Here is a 17,060-nt window from a genome sequence, read left to right on the forward strand (position 1 = left end):
TGAGCATTTGGGGATTCACACACTCCTTACTGTTCAGCTGGAAGGAGCCTCCCAGGAGCTTGCAGAGCCCAGTTCCCTGGAGAACAGATCCTGGGCTTGGAGGGAATGAGTGCTGGAGCTTGAACCTCCCCCTGCCCTGGGTGTTGCAATCAGGGCCTCTGCAAAGCCAAAGTTTGTCATCCTGCTGTCCTGCAGAGCAAGATGGGGATCGTGGCTGTCCTGATGCTGCCCCTGCTGCTGCTGGGGATCAGCGGCCTACTGTTCATTTATCAGGAGGCATCCAGGCTGTGGTCCAAGTCTGCCGTGCAGAACAAAGTGGTGGTCATCACCGATGCCATCTCAGGACTGGGAAAGGGTAAGCTGGCTTCCCCTGGATGTGTGTCCGTCTCTGCCCACAAGAAACCTGTAGAGACAGGATGGTGTGGGGCACACCTGCTGGTAGGGAGGAGTCAACCCAAGGGGCGCTTCTCTTTGAGAGACTGAAGCTTTCTTGTCCAGTGAAAGGCAGGGTCAGAATGCCTGGGGTTGCAAACTCAAGGCTTGGTGTTAGCAAAGTATTAGGTTTGATTGCTTCAGGAGTTTCCAGAGACCTTGAAATGTCAAGTCCATAGTTCGGGCTGCATACTGGATAAGAGGCCAGACTAAGATGCTGGATCCAGCCTTGATTCTAGCACTTAACTTACAGGTGTCTTCAGCTATATGACTACAATGTCCCATGTGTAGATCAAGAATGACAGTAGTCTCCACTTCAGAATGTGCAAATGGATTTTGCACATGGGTGGGATATGGAACAACAGTGGCCCCAATTCAAGTGATGTTAGAGATGGTCACGTTGAACATATTTTTCACAGAGTCTACCCTCCTCTGTGTGTCACACTCTCTATCATACATGGCTACTGCTTCCCACCATCTCACTTCCTGGCCTTAAAGGCATTTTCATTCACAATCCCTAAGTAAGACAGCCTTCTGGCTCTTCTACTTGTGGCATTTGTGACAGGAATATCCTCTTGATTTAGCGGGATTCTATTATTTCTAATCATGGCAGTGTAATACTGCTATATAAATTAATGACAATTTCTGCTGTTATTTTTGTTACTTAATCCAGCATAGAACCCGCACAACCAACCATCCACTAGCTGCTCCGCAAGTGTCAATAGGTCCACATTGTCCTAAACGTTCCCTCTTCTAGAGTCTTGGGGTGGGGGGTGCACTTCTCTCATGGTGTGGCCACTGGGAAGACTTTTATGGTTCTATCTCTGAGGTCTCTTGGATGTCCCCAAAGGGAGCATGTTTCCCTGCTAAGAGGCTGGGTGACGTCTCAGTGAGCGCTTGCCTTGGGTCAGCCATGGCAGGTGAACACATTTAGCATAACACAGTGCATGTGGCCTCTGGAGCAATTTCCAAAGGGACTGTCCTAACTCATTGGGATTGACACTCAAAAGGTGACACACAAACCCCAAACTCAGTCTTTGCCAGGGCCAGCCAGGGTACTCTAGTTTGCCCATCTGACCAGACACAAGACCACAGTATTGTTGGGAAAGTGACAAGAGTGACTTACCTAAAGCTGTTCAGTCATGGGCTGTGTGACAGTCTTTCTTCAGGTAGAACATTTGTCTAGGAGCAGGTCAGGTCCCTGGAGCCTTCCCTGCCAACTTACCTGTTCCATCCTTCCAGGTGGCCCCAGGTGGCCCAGGAGACCTGCCTTCCCACATCCTAAGGTTCTACTCATGTTCACATGCTCACCACCAACCTGGTGTCCTTCACACTAGTGCCCACACACCTACCTCAAAGCTTCCCATCTAATAAACAATAAATTTGTTTTTTAACTTTTTTCTTGAGTCTGTACTGTCCCCTCACAGACTCATGCTTTGAGTGCTATTTTGGAAACTGTGGGATCTTTAGGTCCTGGTCACAGTGGTTCTCAACCTGTGGATTGCAACCCCTTTGGGAGTCAAATGACCTTTGCACAGAGTCACCTAAGACCATAGGAAAACACAAATATTTGTATTGTGATTCATAACAGTAGGAAAATTACAGTTATGAAGTAGCAACGAAAATAATTTTATGGTTGAAGGTCACTACAGCATGAGGAACTGTATTAAAGGGTCGCAGCATTAGGAGCGTTGAGAACCACTGGTCTAGGAAGAGGGGCCTGACTGGCAGAAGTAGGCCATGAGGTGCAGACTTGTGAAGATTATACCTTCGCAGCTCCCCTCCCCCACACAGGCTGTCACCTCCAACTTCCATCACCACAGACCCAGCCGCTGCCCCGTGCCTTCCTGGCAGAATGGATCCTCTCAATCCTGGACCTAAATAAACCTTTATTCCCGTAAATTGTTCCTGACAGGATTTGTTCACAGCAATGAGACAAGTAACCAGTACATTTAATGACCAGCATCTAGAGGCAATTTGCTCAGGAAAGGCATCCAGATAAGTATGTTTGTGAATAATGGTTTCATTGGTTTCCACTTTGATTCCAGTATGATCAGAAAATGAACACTGTGTGATTCAGTTCTTTTGCATTTGTCAAGGTTTGCTTTATGGTGTGGCTGTGGCCTGTCACGAAGTCTGTCCCCAGAGGTCTGGGAAAGAATATGCTCACTGCTGTGGTAGGGTAGAAAAATGGCCCTGCAAATGATGGCTGCATCTTGTCATGAAATATGTTATTCAGATCCTCTGTCCTTGCAATGTTCAGTGTTTCTAGATGGAACCACTGTTCTCCTTTGGTGAGGTTGTGTATTTATTTTAACAGTCCCATTTGTTGTCTTTTTAATCTCATTGGGTTATAGTCACACATAAGCCAGGACCCCCGGAAATACACAGCAGGTGTTTGCAGAAGAATATGACCCAATCTATCAAGATTCTGGTCGCTATTCTCTTTCATGGCATCTCACTGACACTCTGCACCTCCCACCCTCCCCAACACTGAAGAAATGCAAGGCAGAAAGGAATAAAGTCCAAGTATTTACAAGTAACATGAGCTACTGGGTGTGTGTGACTTTAAATAAATGCCTGCTTTCCATGGGCTGCTGATGACAGCAATCCCAGACACCAGCTGCTCCATTTCAACTTCAAGGCAAGAAAAAAAGCAAGGGGCACAGAATGACTTATACATAGCCCATACTGTGCCTGGGTACCCTAGAGCAGGGATGAACTCTGTGAACAGTTAAAGACTAGAGAAATCAAGGGAACAGCCCAAATTCGGACATCTAGCCCTTGTCCCAAGCCATCACAAGTCAATCAAGTCAACCACTGTGTTACCTTGTACCCACTGGGTCTGCAACAAGAGTGACAATCAAAATACCTAAGCACTGGACTTGACCTTCAGGGTGAGTGGTGTTCTGGCTATCCTGGCCTGAGGTGTTCTCACAGCTCCCAAGAAGCCAGCCTTCCTCTTTAAACACTGCTGAAACCTGGCTGTCCACAGCATCATCTCACAGCCCTACAGGTCAGCCTTTCTCACTTCACTGTTGCCAGAATCAGAAGTCGCTTTACACTCTTTGGCATCTTAGACTGGAGGAAATAAGTAAGGAAGCACCTAATCTGTGTTTATTAGTTGGTGTTGAAATGCTCAATGGGAGATAAATGCTGAGCTGAGCTGATAACAAACTAAAGCTGGATGTGGTCACCTGTAATTCTAACAGGAGGCTTAGGAACTCAAGGTAATCCTCAGCTACATGGTGGGTTTGAGATTAGCCCAGACTACCTGAGATATTGTCTCAAAAATAAATATATTAAATAAATGAATAAATGTAAGGATTGGAGTATAGAGGCACTGCCACCAAAGGCCAGATAGGTTAAAAACAACAGCTTCAAAGGATTTGGTCCATCATGACAGGCAGGGCAAGAGAGAAGCATTAAGTTCACATCTCCGCCAATGAGGAAGCAAAGTCAGGCAATGATGACACTCCACCAACTTTCCCCTCATTCACTCTAAGCCTCCAGACTGGGGGGCAGTGTCATCCACATCCAGGGTGACTGTGACCCTCAGATGTCCCTCTCAAAATCACCCTACAAAACATACCTAGAGGTGTGCCTTGGTCTCCTGGGTGATTCCAAAGCTAGTCAAACTGACAAGAAGATTAACCATCAACCCTGTGATCTCAGCATTCAGGAGACTGAAGCAGGAGGATCACTCAGTCGGAAACCAGCCTGGGCTAAGCAGTGAGACCCAGTCTCAAAAATGACAAAAACAAGAATAAAAGTAAGAATTTCAAAGTGGGCCTGTTGGTGTGGGCCTCTAAGCCCAGCTACTGGGGAGGCCGATGCAGGAGGACTACAAGTTCAAGGCCAACCTAGACAACTCAGTGAGAACTTGCAGATACATCCAACCATTAGGAAAGGGAGTGAGTGAGTGACAGTGAACCCAGCCTGTTCCCCTGTCAGTAGTGGAGATTGGTCAAGAGGCAGCCTAGTGTGAAGAACAGCTTCCCCCAACCTGGACATCAGGCTTCTGAGTCATGTCTTCGTTCCTCTCACCCATCAGCAGTGGTGGGAATGTGGGGAAACTCCTTCCAACTCTTTGTACCACATTGCTCTGATCTGGGGTATTTGTCATCACGGCTGCCTCACATCCAGCATGTCTGTTTCAGCCACTGACAGCCACAGCTGGGCCGTCTCCCTCCAAACCAAGTGACAAAAATTCCATAATTGTCAAGACCATAACTATTAAAGATGATTTTTTTGAGTAATAAAACATAAAGCACACGTACAACTGCTTCCCTGAGGAGCATCCTGTGCGGATGTTTGGCTCTGTTTCCTTTCTGCTCCTTGGTGAGGTGGACAGCTCAGTCAGTGCTGTGGGAGGGGACTAAGAATACAGAGGGAGAGTTCAATCCCATTCAAATCAGCCCAGATGAGAAACTCTTCCTGCAGCTGGGAGGAAAAGAAAGGCCAGGTTGTCTTCTGACTTTCTGATTATTGACATTATATACACTATACATTATATACAATACACATTAGACACAATCCATCCATCATGGCAAGTCTCCAACAGGCCTGATTCATAACCAATGTGTGCATTTTCCTTGATTTCTTTTCCCACTCCCATTCTCCCTGGCCTGAGCCTCCTATTGTTTCTGACCTTTCTAGGATAAAGAAACAGAAAAGAGGACACAGGGGAGAGCAACGGACGTGCTTACCGGAGGGACACATTATAAGATGGCTCCAAGCTACATGGGCAGGGCACATGGCTTGGGGGTATGACTCAGTGAGAATGTATTTTCTTGACACATAGGAAATCTCTCATTTCAACCCCAGCACTGAACCAAGGTGGGAACCTAGTGTTTCCTTTCTATTATGGGCACCTTTGTGCCCCTCTGAGGCTTCCATTGAAACATCCAACTGCACCTCTGGGAAGTGAAGCATGTGGACTTCTCCCATGCCTCTACTTCCCTTGGGGCAGGCAACTCCATAAGGACCCCTCTGGTCTGGGTTCTTAGTTGTAGGAAACCTTAGCAAATCATTCCAAGGGTCCACTCATGCATTCTCTCCTGGAGGAGATGGAGAGGAAGAACATCCCAACCCTGGCCCATGGGCAAAAGCTCACAATGTCCTCCACTGAGAAGCCTGCCTCCCAAGACCCTCTCCTTCCCCTCCTCCTCTGTCTCTTCCTCCTCCTTCTCCTTGTTCCATTTATGTCTTATTTTAGGGAAAAAGAAATGAACTTAATAAAGTGGTTATTTCTTTTGAAAGCATGCATCTTGGACTAGCAACCAGCTTTGGAATTTGATATGCATTGTACCTTAGTGCCTCTGAAATTTCCAACTGAATGTCCTGTTAACAATACAATATACAGTGCTACCTTATTTTCTACACAAACATACACATTCAAGTTATAGTGTTGCATTTGACACACCTTTAAAATAAAATTTATTTACGTGTGTCTGTGTATGGGCATATGCACGAACAGATACACAAGGAGGCCAGAAGAGAGAGTCATGCCCCTCCAAAGCTGGAATTACAGGCATTTATAAGCCAAAGGTGGGTGCGGGGAACTGAACTCAGGTCCTCTGTTAAGAGTAGTAAGTGTTCTTAACCACTGACCCACCTCTCCAGCCCCAGATAAGCTGCTTCTAAAGCTCTTATGTTTTAATAAGATTTTAATATGGATTTCTTTTCATGCCAACAGATTCATTTTTGCAAAATCAGTTTTAAGGGCTTGAAAGTATTCTTTCTAGATGCACTGTCGTTGGCTTAACCCACCTCCTCTTATATGGGACATTCACAATCATTTCCAGAGTTTTACTGTTGGTGTGGTACTGAGATAAGCAATATTACAGGTGTGTCTGTGCAGGCCTTCTTAATGGAAGCTTTAGAAGAAATACCCATACATAAAATTGATGAATCAAAGCTCTGTAAAGGATACAGTCTAGTTTTTCTCCCAGAACCTGTAGCAATGCCTACACATGCTAGAATGTGCAACAAGCCTACTGCTCACATCTAGATAAGACTACAATCAGTTTTGTCCTTCATTATCTGATGGATCAAAATCAGTGTGTGCTTTAAATTATATCTTTTTATCATGCCACGGGTATTGACTCTTAATCTTCTGTTCATTAACTTCATTTTTTTCCTTTTTCCCTGTTGATTCTTCTTATTTGTAAAAGTCCTTTGCATATTGAATAAATAAGCCCTTTGCTGGCATGTAGGTTATAAATATGTTTCTTAATTTGCTTACTCTTTATTTATGTCTCTGCTACAAAAAAAAGGTTCAAAGATAAAACCTATAAATCAATCCTGATATACTTTCTTCCTTTTGGGCATGCTCAGACCTTCCCCAATGTAAGCTCAGATTCATCTCTAGCTCTTTACATTTAACTATTTAGTGTGTTATAACATAATGTGTCTATCCTTTTAGCTCCCAAATAGGCATCCAAATACCGCTTTTTAAAGAGTCATTTTATTCTAGTTATGTGTATGTGTGTAAGGCAATATATGCATGTAAATGTAATACCTTGGAGGCCAGAAGAGAGCATCTGATCCCCTGGAGCTAGAATTACAGGTGGTTGTGAACAGGCTGACATAGGTGTTGGGAGCTCAAGAGCAGTACTCACTTTTTTTATTTTGTTTTGTTTTGTTTTGTTTTTCGAGACAGGGTTTCTCTGTGGCTTTGGAGGTTGTCCTAGAACTAGCTCTTGTAGACCAGGCTGGTCTCGAACTCACAGATCCTCTGCCTCTGCCTCCCAAGTGCTGGGATTAAAGGCATGCGCCATCACCGCCTGGCTGAGCAGTACTCACTTTTAACTGAGCCATCTCACCAGCAGTATATTCTTTTCCCACGGGCTAAATATATTACCTTTATCATACGAGACTAAATTCTCATCAGTACCTGGTTCAATATTTCTTACCTGTGTTGGAACTGTTAACATTTTGCTCTAGTTTTGGGAGCTTTATAGTGCTGCCCTTTGGGCACTTCCTCCAAGAGGGGACAATGCGGTCAGCAGCTGAAAAGTATGAAAAGGCTGGTCCTCTCACGTGCAGGTGAGACACTCTTCATGCCAACACTGCTTTAGGAAAGTATCTTAGGATTTTATTGCTATGAAGAGACACCATGGCCATGGTAACTCTTACAAGGAAACATTTAATCAGGGCTGACTTACAGTTCAAAGGTTTAGACCATTATCATCATTGTGAGAAGCATGAAGGTAGACACAGTGCTGGAGAAGGAGCCAAGAGTTCGACAGACAGGTCAGAAGACAGCAAGAAGAAACTGGGTCTGGTTTAAGCATTTGAAACTTCAAAGCCCACCCCCAGTTACATACTTCCTCCAACAAGGCCACACCTACTCCTACAAGGCCACACCTCCTAATAGTGCCACTTTCCCCAGTGACCAAGCATTCAAACACATGAGTCTATAGGGACCATTCTTATTAAAACCACCACAGAGCCCCAGTCTAAGGTAGCACCTCCCATAGCCATAGTAAGAATTGCTGAGCAAAAACATGGATGTCTCTCCCAATTATCCTTAGGACAAATACATTGTCCAAACATGTGAGCTTTCATTGTTCTAAAATGTCAGGATTATTGTTACTTGTCAACATTGTATATCTGCCAGCTGTTGCCCTAGAGATGGCTCAGTAGGAAAAGCTGTTTGCCACCAGGTCTGGTGACCTAAGTTCCATCCCTGGGACCTATATAATAAAAGGAAATAACAGATTCCCACAGGTTTTACTTCCATCTCCACATATGTACGTTGGCATGCACATGCCAAAACATGCAAACTTGTATACAAAATAAATAAACATACGTTTAAAAATTAAGGAAAGTCCTATATTGGATTAATCAATAAATATTTTAGAATGAATCATAATGCAAAGTCAACATTTTTATCTTTCTTTTTGTTTATTTTTGGAATTGTAATTTAATTACATTTCTTCTTTCCCTTTCCTCCCTCCAAGACCTCCCATATGCTCCCCACTCTCTTTCAAATCATGAACTCCTTTTTCATTAACTGATATTGCAAACAAACAAGTATTTGTATAAACATGTGTATAAATATAATCTGTTGAGTTCATATAATGTTACCTGTATGTATGTTTTCAGGGCTGACCATTTGGCACTGGACAACCAATTGATGTGCTCTTTCCTGGGGAGGACCATCTCTCCTCTCCTAGCTTTCCTCTGTTGCCTATAGTTCTTTGTGTAGAGTGGTCTTGTGAGCAAAGAGCCTTGACTAGAGTCTCTATCCACAGAGGAAATATGGAGGGATGGGTGGTATTTAGTCTAAACAGACATGGTAGCTCTGTAAGTTGAGGCATCCCTACAGCTGTGATCTCAAATCTAGTGACTCTCTCCATTCAGTATAAAAAGGAATTTCATTATCAGAACTACCCAGCAAAGCAGAGGCCCTGCTTTGAGCTTCCTTCCCTTCAGGGAAGCAACCAAGCTGAGGCTAGAAACACAATATGCAAACAAACCAGCCTAGCCTAGAGTACAGTTCAGTGCTAGAGCAATCCCTTAACATATGCAAGGTTGGAGTTCATTACTCAGGACCCCAAAAACATCTAGCTTGAGGAGGGGATCAAATGAAATGATTTCTCCAGAAAGAGGACCTCCTGGTGATGGATGAGACATCAGTATTTTTTTGTCAGGAGTTCCTAAGAGAGGAACTCCTTTCTATGGCTCCATTAACACAGTACACACTGCCTCCCTTCCCTCTTCTCCACAGAGTGTGCTCGGGTGTTCCATGGAGGTGGGGCAAGACTGGTGCTATGTGGAAAGAACTGGGAAGGGCTCGAGAGCCTCTATGCAACTTTGACCAGTGTGGCTGATCCCAGCAAGGTAAGGCCCTCTCCAGACAGCCTGAGATACCCTGAGCCTCCATCATTGTTAAGAAGCAGTTCTGGAGAAATGTGACAGTAGCTTTGGAGAACTCAGAGTGGATGACACTGACCCAGACAAACCAGAGTCAATAGCACTGTCCAACAAAAGGCGCTGGCTTGTTTTGATCACTCGCGGTGGCAAAACTTTGGCACTGACCCCCAAATCTATGTGAGTCAGACTCAGCAAAAAATGCAGATAGCCAGAGTCCCAGCTGTGGGTTATGATTGCAAATATAGCTGATGTTAAGACAAACAAAGCAAGTGACAGTAGCATCAAAGAAATCACAGAACTCCCCTCCTAAGTCACCCAGGTTGTAGGTGTTCAGTCTTCAGCACTCTTTTTATTCCATTTTTTATTTAAATTCTTTAATTACTACTCATATTTACATATCCATCCTCCCCATTCCATCGCCCTCCCATCCTCCCATGTTCCCTACCAACACCCCAACCCATCCCCCAACTCCTCCCCAGGGATAGTGAGGCCCTCCACGAGGGACCTTCAAAGGGACCTAGGCGCTCCTTGCTGTATCGGGGCTGCAATAGTATCCCTCCATTGGGAATGGGCTCCCAAAGTCCATTTGTGCTCTAGGGTTAAAGACTGGCTCCACTGTTAGAGGTCCCATAGACTGTCTTGGCCTCCTAGCTGGCACCCACATTTAGAGGGCTTGGTTTGGGTCCAATGCTGTTTCCCCAACTTTATGACTAGGGTCTCCTTGCTCTCACTAGGTCAGGTCAACTGTTTCTGAGGGTTTCTGTAGCACTGTCTTGGCTCCTCTTCAGCACTCTTTAAAAAGAAAAATCCAACCCTACTACTGAGATTAAAATTGGTGTTTGCAAATAGCTCAAAGGAATTCAGAGCTAAACCTGGCCACTTGAGGAGCTGGGTCAATTAGAACCACACAGAATGCTACATGGAAAATTTCTTGGGATGTTATTTGATTTTCAGTAAAAAACAAGTTGTGTGGGAAATAACTGAGTTCTGTCCAGTTTGTCTTTTCATAGCCTTTGATAAGTGTCTATCTCCCCAAAGAACTTAGGGATCGGTGAATGTTTCCCAAACAAATATGACCCACAATGGGAACCTTCTCTTCAAGGTTATATGTCAGAACTAATATTTGCCCCAAAGATGCATTGACTCCAGGGTACTCTCAAGCTCTGCCCTCATCTTTACTTCTAAACCAGTAACATCTTGAGGACAGCAAGTATCCAGAGCTGAGTACTGCACCTAGCATATAATAGATGCTTCAAAAAGCACAGGGTGGAATATACCATCTCGATCCAAAACAAGGGGTGTCTGCTGCTGCTGCGCTGAATTTTCTTCTAGCTTACAAACCAGATGGGAAAGTAATTTTGAAGAGGAAGCCAGCAGTGTTCAAAGTTATGACGCCAACACCAGAGCCATTTCACAGCCTCCAAAGGGTCACCTGGTTGTCAAGAATGATTTAATCAGCTGAGGAGCCCTGGCCACAGGTTCAGACTTCCAGCTGCTTATCCACACTTAATTGTGGCCCTGGTCTTCAAAACTAGATTCCCCAGCAATCTCCTTCATCCCTGAGTTGTTTTATTTCTTCCTCCTTGTCTTGGTTTGTTTTCCTATATCTATGACTTTGAATTCCCAGCAGAGGGGGGCGGATTGTTTGATTGAAGGCCCCCCCAACATCTCGTAGGAGGTGACCCCAAACATATCTTGATTCTCTCCTTGCTCCAGCAGACATTCACCCCAAAGCTGGTCTTCTTGGATCTCTCGGACATCAGCTGTGTTCAAGATGTGGCCAAAGAGGTCCTGGACTGCTATGGCTGTGTGGACATTCTTATCAACAATGCCAGTGTGAAAGTGAAGGGGCCTGCCCACAAGATTTCCCTGGAGCTTGACAAAAAGATCATGGATGCCAACTACTTTGGACCCATCACCTTCACCAAAGGTCCTGTGAGTCTCATTTTCCTCTGGGTCTGTGGACCACCAGATGCTATGGAAAGACCTGTGGTGCCACCAGGTGGCCATCCAGTTCTAGACGGACTTCTTCACCCCAAGAAAGCTCCTCCGTATTCTTTTGATCCCTTCCCCACAACAGGATGTGTATGAATGTGTGTCCTTTACAAGAGAAGTAGTGGCCCGCAAGGGGGCCTGTCTGAGGGCCTAGAAATCATCCAGATAGAAATTTCTCAGAGCTATGTTCAAACTCAGGTCTTCAGTCTGGGTTAGGGTGGGAGGTGGCCATGGAAGGGAATTATACATTGACCTTCCCCCTCCAAAACCTGTATGTGTTCCACAGCAGAGCTGAAGGACAGCATGAGCATGGAACATGTGCCTATGTGGGAACCTGGTGCCCTAACTGGGATTGTGGAGGCATGTTCTCATGTCACTTTCCTTGCAACTGGCTTCCGTGCTGAAGCCTCCAGGCATGGGATTCCAAGGCAAAGGGAAAGAGCCACCTGAGGCAGAAAGTAGTTGACTTTGTTGTGCTTCTAGATGACACTCGAGAAATAACACATTTCCAGCCAGGTATGGTGGCAGAAGCCTCTATTCCCAGCACTCGTGAGGCTGAGGCAGAAGGATTGCCAGTTTGAAGTCAGGCTGGACCACATAGTGAGATTTTGTTTCAACAAAAAAAGAAAAAGAGTAGTTTTTCCCAGCCCCATCCTTGTTACCACCCAAGCAGGCCAGAAAAGGCATGTCACTCCATCAACCTCTGGCAGGGCCACTCAGTGACAACAAATGAGGAATGAAAAGAACAGCCTGAGAAAGGCCAGGGCCACTGTATTTAGTCAAGGTTCTCTGAGGAACAGAAATGTGTGTGTATGTGTACACACACACACACACACACACACACACACACACAGGATATATATATATATATATATATATATATATATATATATATATACATCCTGGAGTCCAGCTAGTTTAACAATGACTATCTACCAACAGAAAGTCCAAGAATTCAGTAATTGTTCAGTACATAAGGCTGGATATCTCAGCTGGTCTTCAGTATGTGCTGGAATCCCAAAGAAGTCAGTTCTAACGCTAGTAAAGGAATACACTTGCCAGCCAGAGAGGGCAAGCTTGCTTCTTCCATGTCCTTTATACAGGCTTCCAGAAGAAGGTGTGGCCCAGAGTAAAGGTGGGTCTTCCCACTTCAAAAAATGTAATGATTTTTAAGAAAACAAAAATCCCTCACAGTTGTACCCAGATACTTGTGTTTTAGTTAATACCAGATATAATCAAGTTGACAACCATGGATAGCCATCACAACTGGTTTCTTCTGGGAGGGCCTGTCAAGTGCTGAGAGACCAGAGTCGGGTGGGAGCTCTGGGCCTCCCTTTGTTCTTCTCTAAGGAGGAAGGGTTGAACTCCAAATCTAAGCACCCGTTTCATTTGGACCTCTTTCGGTTCTACCAGTGCTGTTTATTTTCTTACCATCTTTCTCTACATCTCTTCATTTTATACTAAATCTTCAGGAGGAAGAAATATTATCATAATAGCATACATCTAGACTCTTTTCCCTCACAGTCAACAAGAAGTCACCTAAGAACTCAGCAAGTGCATCTTCCCAGACACCTTAGAGGACATTTGCTCTTCCCTCTCTTTAGTTAAAGATTAACACCTAAAAAAGAGGAGGAATTAAAGACACGCTAGAAGCCAGGCATAGTGGTGCACAACCGTAATTCCATCAGTGGAAGGCCCAGGCAGGTGGATCACAAGTTCAAAGCTACATAGCAAATCCCAGGCCAGCCTTAGCTACATACTGAGATCTTGTCTCAAAACAGCAGAAGAGACCTATTGGGACCAACAAGAAAGGAAAAGTGAAAAGAAAATGCCTTTCAGACTGGAGGAGGAGGAAGTGGGAAAATAGGAAAGGAGGGGAGGAAAGGCAAGTAGGAGAGATGGAGGAAAGGGAAGAGGAGATAGAGGAGAAAGTATAAGGACAGAGAGAGAGAGAGATCTTAACTACTATCAAATTCTGTGTCATTTAACTGGTACACTGGTGGGTCATTCAAATCACCCAGCAATGTGTCAGCCAACTGGTCTCTTGGAAACACAGGGTCAGTGACTTCCTGGCACCACCCCATCTCTGTCCCTTGCAAAGAGGTAGTAGAGCCATGGGTAACAAAGTGGGTGGCAGTGGGGATCTGTCTCTGCTGCCTGCCTAGTTCAGATTTCTAACTGGGTCTCTTTGTGTTTTCCAGTTCTGCTCCCCAACATGATCTCCAGAAGGACAGGCCAGATCGTGTTAGTGAACAACATTCAAGCGAAGTTTGGGATCCCGTTCCGCACAGCTTGTAAGTCACTAAGGCAAAAAAAAGGGGGGGTGTCCTTGCTGTCTGTTTTGTATCAGAGCAAGCACTGTTGGGTCTAGACTAGACGGAGGACCATATAGGATAAGGGGTATCTCATGCAGAGATGAGATGGGTCAGCTGGGATTTCTTTCATGTCTCCGTTCCCTGATTTGGGGACATTGTAGACAAGGTTTCTCTCCTCCCAAAGTGCAGTCCCACAGGTGGAAAGACATTCATGCACTGCTTCAAGGTGAAGGTCACACTCTTACACAGATGTATAGCCCTAGCTCAAACACTTCTTCCTCTACAAAGCTGTCCCCAAAGACTAGGACTGAGGACAAGAAGGACGGGTACACATCACAAAACAGGAAGATGAGGGACATGCTCTGAGGAAAGAAGGGAAGAAGAAAAGGAGTGGAACCGAGTGGTGGAGCTCTGTGCAACAGCAACATCATAGCAAAAGAGGCTGGTCTGAGGCATGGCCATTGCCTCTGAGAACCCCAGGAGATAGGAATCTCCAAAAGTGTGATGTGCATGGAGGAGACTCGGGCACTCTTGGGGAAATTCTGGAAACATTCCCACCTTTGTTATTTATTTTTTCTGGGAGGTATGAACAAATATCTACTCACTCCAGATAGAGAGCCAATGATAGACTGAAGAAATAGTTCTACCCAATTCGAGCTTGATGAATCAATGTGCTTCATTGGCGTTACTGACAGGGGCCAGGTGAAGAGTTACCTTACAGGAGCATAGGTTACACCACTGAAGAAAATGTCTTCGCCCCACCACCACCAACAATTAGCCCCCTATACATCCTCAGAGAGGGGTGGTACCTCCTGACCAACTCCATCCCCATGATAGACCATTATTGGCTCTTACAGGTGTGTGTGTGTGTGTGTGTGTGTGTGTGTGTGTGTGTGTGTGTGTGTGTGTTTTAACTTAGCACAATGTTGTAGCATGCATCAAAACTACTTGCCATCTTTTCAATTGAAAATAACAAATCCTCCATTGCTTGGATATACCACATGTTATTTATCTATTCATCTATTGATGGTTATCTATTGGATACCACCTTGGAATTATGAGTAATGCTTCTATGGACATGCATGAAATTGTTTCTCTGAGAACATGGCTTCTTTACTCCAAGGTGCAAACCTAGGGAAAGAATTATATTTAGATGTTTGTAAGAAACTCCCCAAGCAGCCGGGCCTCGGTGGTGCATGCCTTTAATCCTAGCACTCGGGTGACTGAGGCAGGCAGATCTCTGTGAGTTTGAGGCCAGCCAGCCTGATCTCCAGAGCGAGTGCCAGGATAGACTCCAAACTACACAGAGAAACCCTGTCTCGAAAAAAAAAAGAAAAGAAAAGAAAGAAAGAAACTCCCCAAGCTGTTTGCAAAGCAGACACACCCTTTACATTCCCACCAGCATTGCATAAGGGTTCTGATTTCTCCTCTACTCACCAACACTTGTGATGGTCCATCTTGATTTTAGCCCTCTTGGTGGTGTAAAGAGATGGCTTTGGTTTAAACTTCACTATTTTCATGAATATAGGATCGGGTCTACTGTGAGCTCAGTGGGGGGTCTTACTGAGGCATGGAGGATAGGAAGCCAGGATTCTAGTCAATGCTTTTCCATCTTTGCCTGTGGAATCTAGTGCCATCACATGACCTCTTAACATCTCCTTTACGCACCATAGAGTGGGCACAACGGTTCCTCTGTCCCTTCATTCGGGGTATAATAGTTTCTCATATCCATGGCAACAGTGGTTCTAATGGTATTTGCTTAGAAGCAGTGCACATCCTCTCAGAGACATCTCCATCATCTCTGGATTGTGTAAAATACCTAAAACAGCTATGGGGAAGTTGCTACCGTGTCCTGTTTAGGGAACATGCAGTTATTTTTCTGAGTATTTCAGCTGGTGGTTGGGGAACCTGTGGATCTTGAGGGCTGCTTTAAATTAAGGAGATAGCAAGCCACACAACAGGAGCAGAGATCCACTGAGACGGTAGATGAATTAGTTGTTAACAGTTTAACCCAGGGAGCTTGCAGGCCCCTGAAAGCTCTGAGCTCCGAGGAAGACGCATGTCTGCCCTCTTGTGGACAGTGCAACCCCAGAGAAGCAGGGTCAGAGCCCTTCCTGTACCCACCTCTGGCTGGTGTTTCCTCCAGATGCAGCCTCCAAGCATGCCGTCATGGGTTTCTTCGACTGCCTGAGAGCCGAGGTTGAGGAGTACGATGTTGTGGTCAGCACCGTGAGCCCGACTTTCATCCGTTCCTACCATGCTAATCCTGAGCAAAGAAACTGGGAGTCATCCATTTGTAAATGTAAGAGTTGAGAGGAGAACCCTTAGTCAGGAGGTGGAGAAGCTAAACCTTTAGGCCAGAGGTCCCAGGTAGAGAGCACACACACCCAAGCTGCACCCAGCAAACCCTGGCAGGGTTGGCCTGGACACTCAGCCTGCTCAACAGCTTTTCCCAGACCTAACAACCAGTGTGTGGTCTTTAAGAACCACACTGCTCCCTCTTTTTGAGGCGGCAGCTCTGAATGGGCTTATGCTAAACCTTCCCAGTCAGGACTGCCTGTACCTCAGGCTGCCACAGCTTAAAGGCGAGCCCTTTATAGAGCTAGGCCCCATTTTCCCTTCTACAAGACATTATACTCTAACAACAGAGATCATCCCTTACTCAAAGCTCCAGGTCTGCATTGAGACTCAAACTGGGCTGGAGGACAGAGCAAGGAGCGCCACAGACCCTAGGCAAACACAGCTTTATCATCACAAATGACAGGCCCTCCTTTGCCTTCTTATTGTCCAAGCTCATCCCATCCCCTGCTGAAGGCACCAAGGTGAAAATGAGGCAGCAAAGACTGGAGGGTGAAGGGTCTTGCCCAGAGTTGAGGCTGACCACAGCAGAGTGTCAGGAAACCATGACTTTAAAAATGCAGGCAAGCATCTTTGTAGTCAGGGAATTTGAACCGGCCACAGCCACCCTGGCCTGTGCTTTTAGTCTTTTGCAGGAAGCTGGCCTATGGCGTGCACCCGGTGGAGGTGGCTGAGGAAGTGATGCGCACAGTGCGGAGAAAGAAGCAAGAGGTGTTCATGGCCAACCCGATCCCCAAGGCCGCCGTGTTCATCCGAACCTTCTTCCCCGAGTTCTTCTTCGCTGTGGTGGCCTGTGGGGTGAAAGAGAAGCTCAGTGTCCCAGAAGAGGGTTAACCGTGAGAGTGGCCAAAAGGGTCACTGAAGGAGAATAAAGGCTTTCCTAGTTAGTGCTGACTCATCTGTCCTCTGCTTCCAGTGGGGTCTCTTTCAGGCCGCTAGATCCCACGCACAAGGCTCTCACCCTCCCGCTGAGGGTGGCCAAGGTACCCTAGAGCTGCTGGGTCTCTGGGTATCTCCCACACAAGATCGGGGGCACATTTCCAGAAACTTCTCTGCTTTGTGGGGTGACAACTGATC

The 17,060-nt window shown here is 45.7% G+C and overlaps 1 protein-coding gene across 2 annotated transcripts; it reads left to right on the forward strand.

Moving 5' to 3' along the window:
- Positions 1 to 201: 201 nt before the first annotated feature.
- On the forward strand, positions 202 to 16,817 carry Dhrs7c (dehydrogenase/reductase 7C). 2 transcript variants are annotated; one of them, XM_035447363.1, is made up of 6 exons: positions 202 to 355; positions 9,170 to 9,282; positions 11,032 to 11,245; positions 13,512 to 13,604; positions 15,772 to 15,927; positions 16,609 to 16,817. In XM_035447363.1, the coding sequence occupies exons 1-6, from the start codon at positions 202 to 204 to the stop codon at positions 16,815 to 16,817; spliced, it is 939 nt and encodes a 312-aa protein (XP_035303254.1). The 2 variants fall into 2 exon arrangements, with proteins under 2 accessions (XP_035303254.1, XP_035303255.1); XM_035447364.1 differs by having other exon boundaries at positions 11,035 to 11,245.
- Positions 16,818 to 17,060: the final 243 nt, after the last annotated feature.

Source organism: Cricetulus griseus, chromosome 7 (assembly GCF_003668045.3).
Source record: "Cricetulus griseus strain 17A/GY chromosome 7, alternate assembly CriGri-PICRH-1.0, whole genome shotgun sequence".
NCBI classification, from domain to species: Eukaryota; Metazoa; Chordata; class Mammalia; order Rodentia; family Cricetidae; genus Cricetulus; species Cricetulus griseus.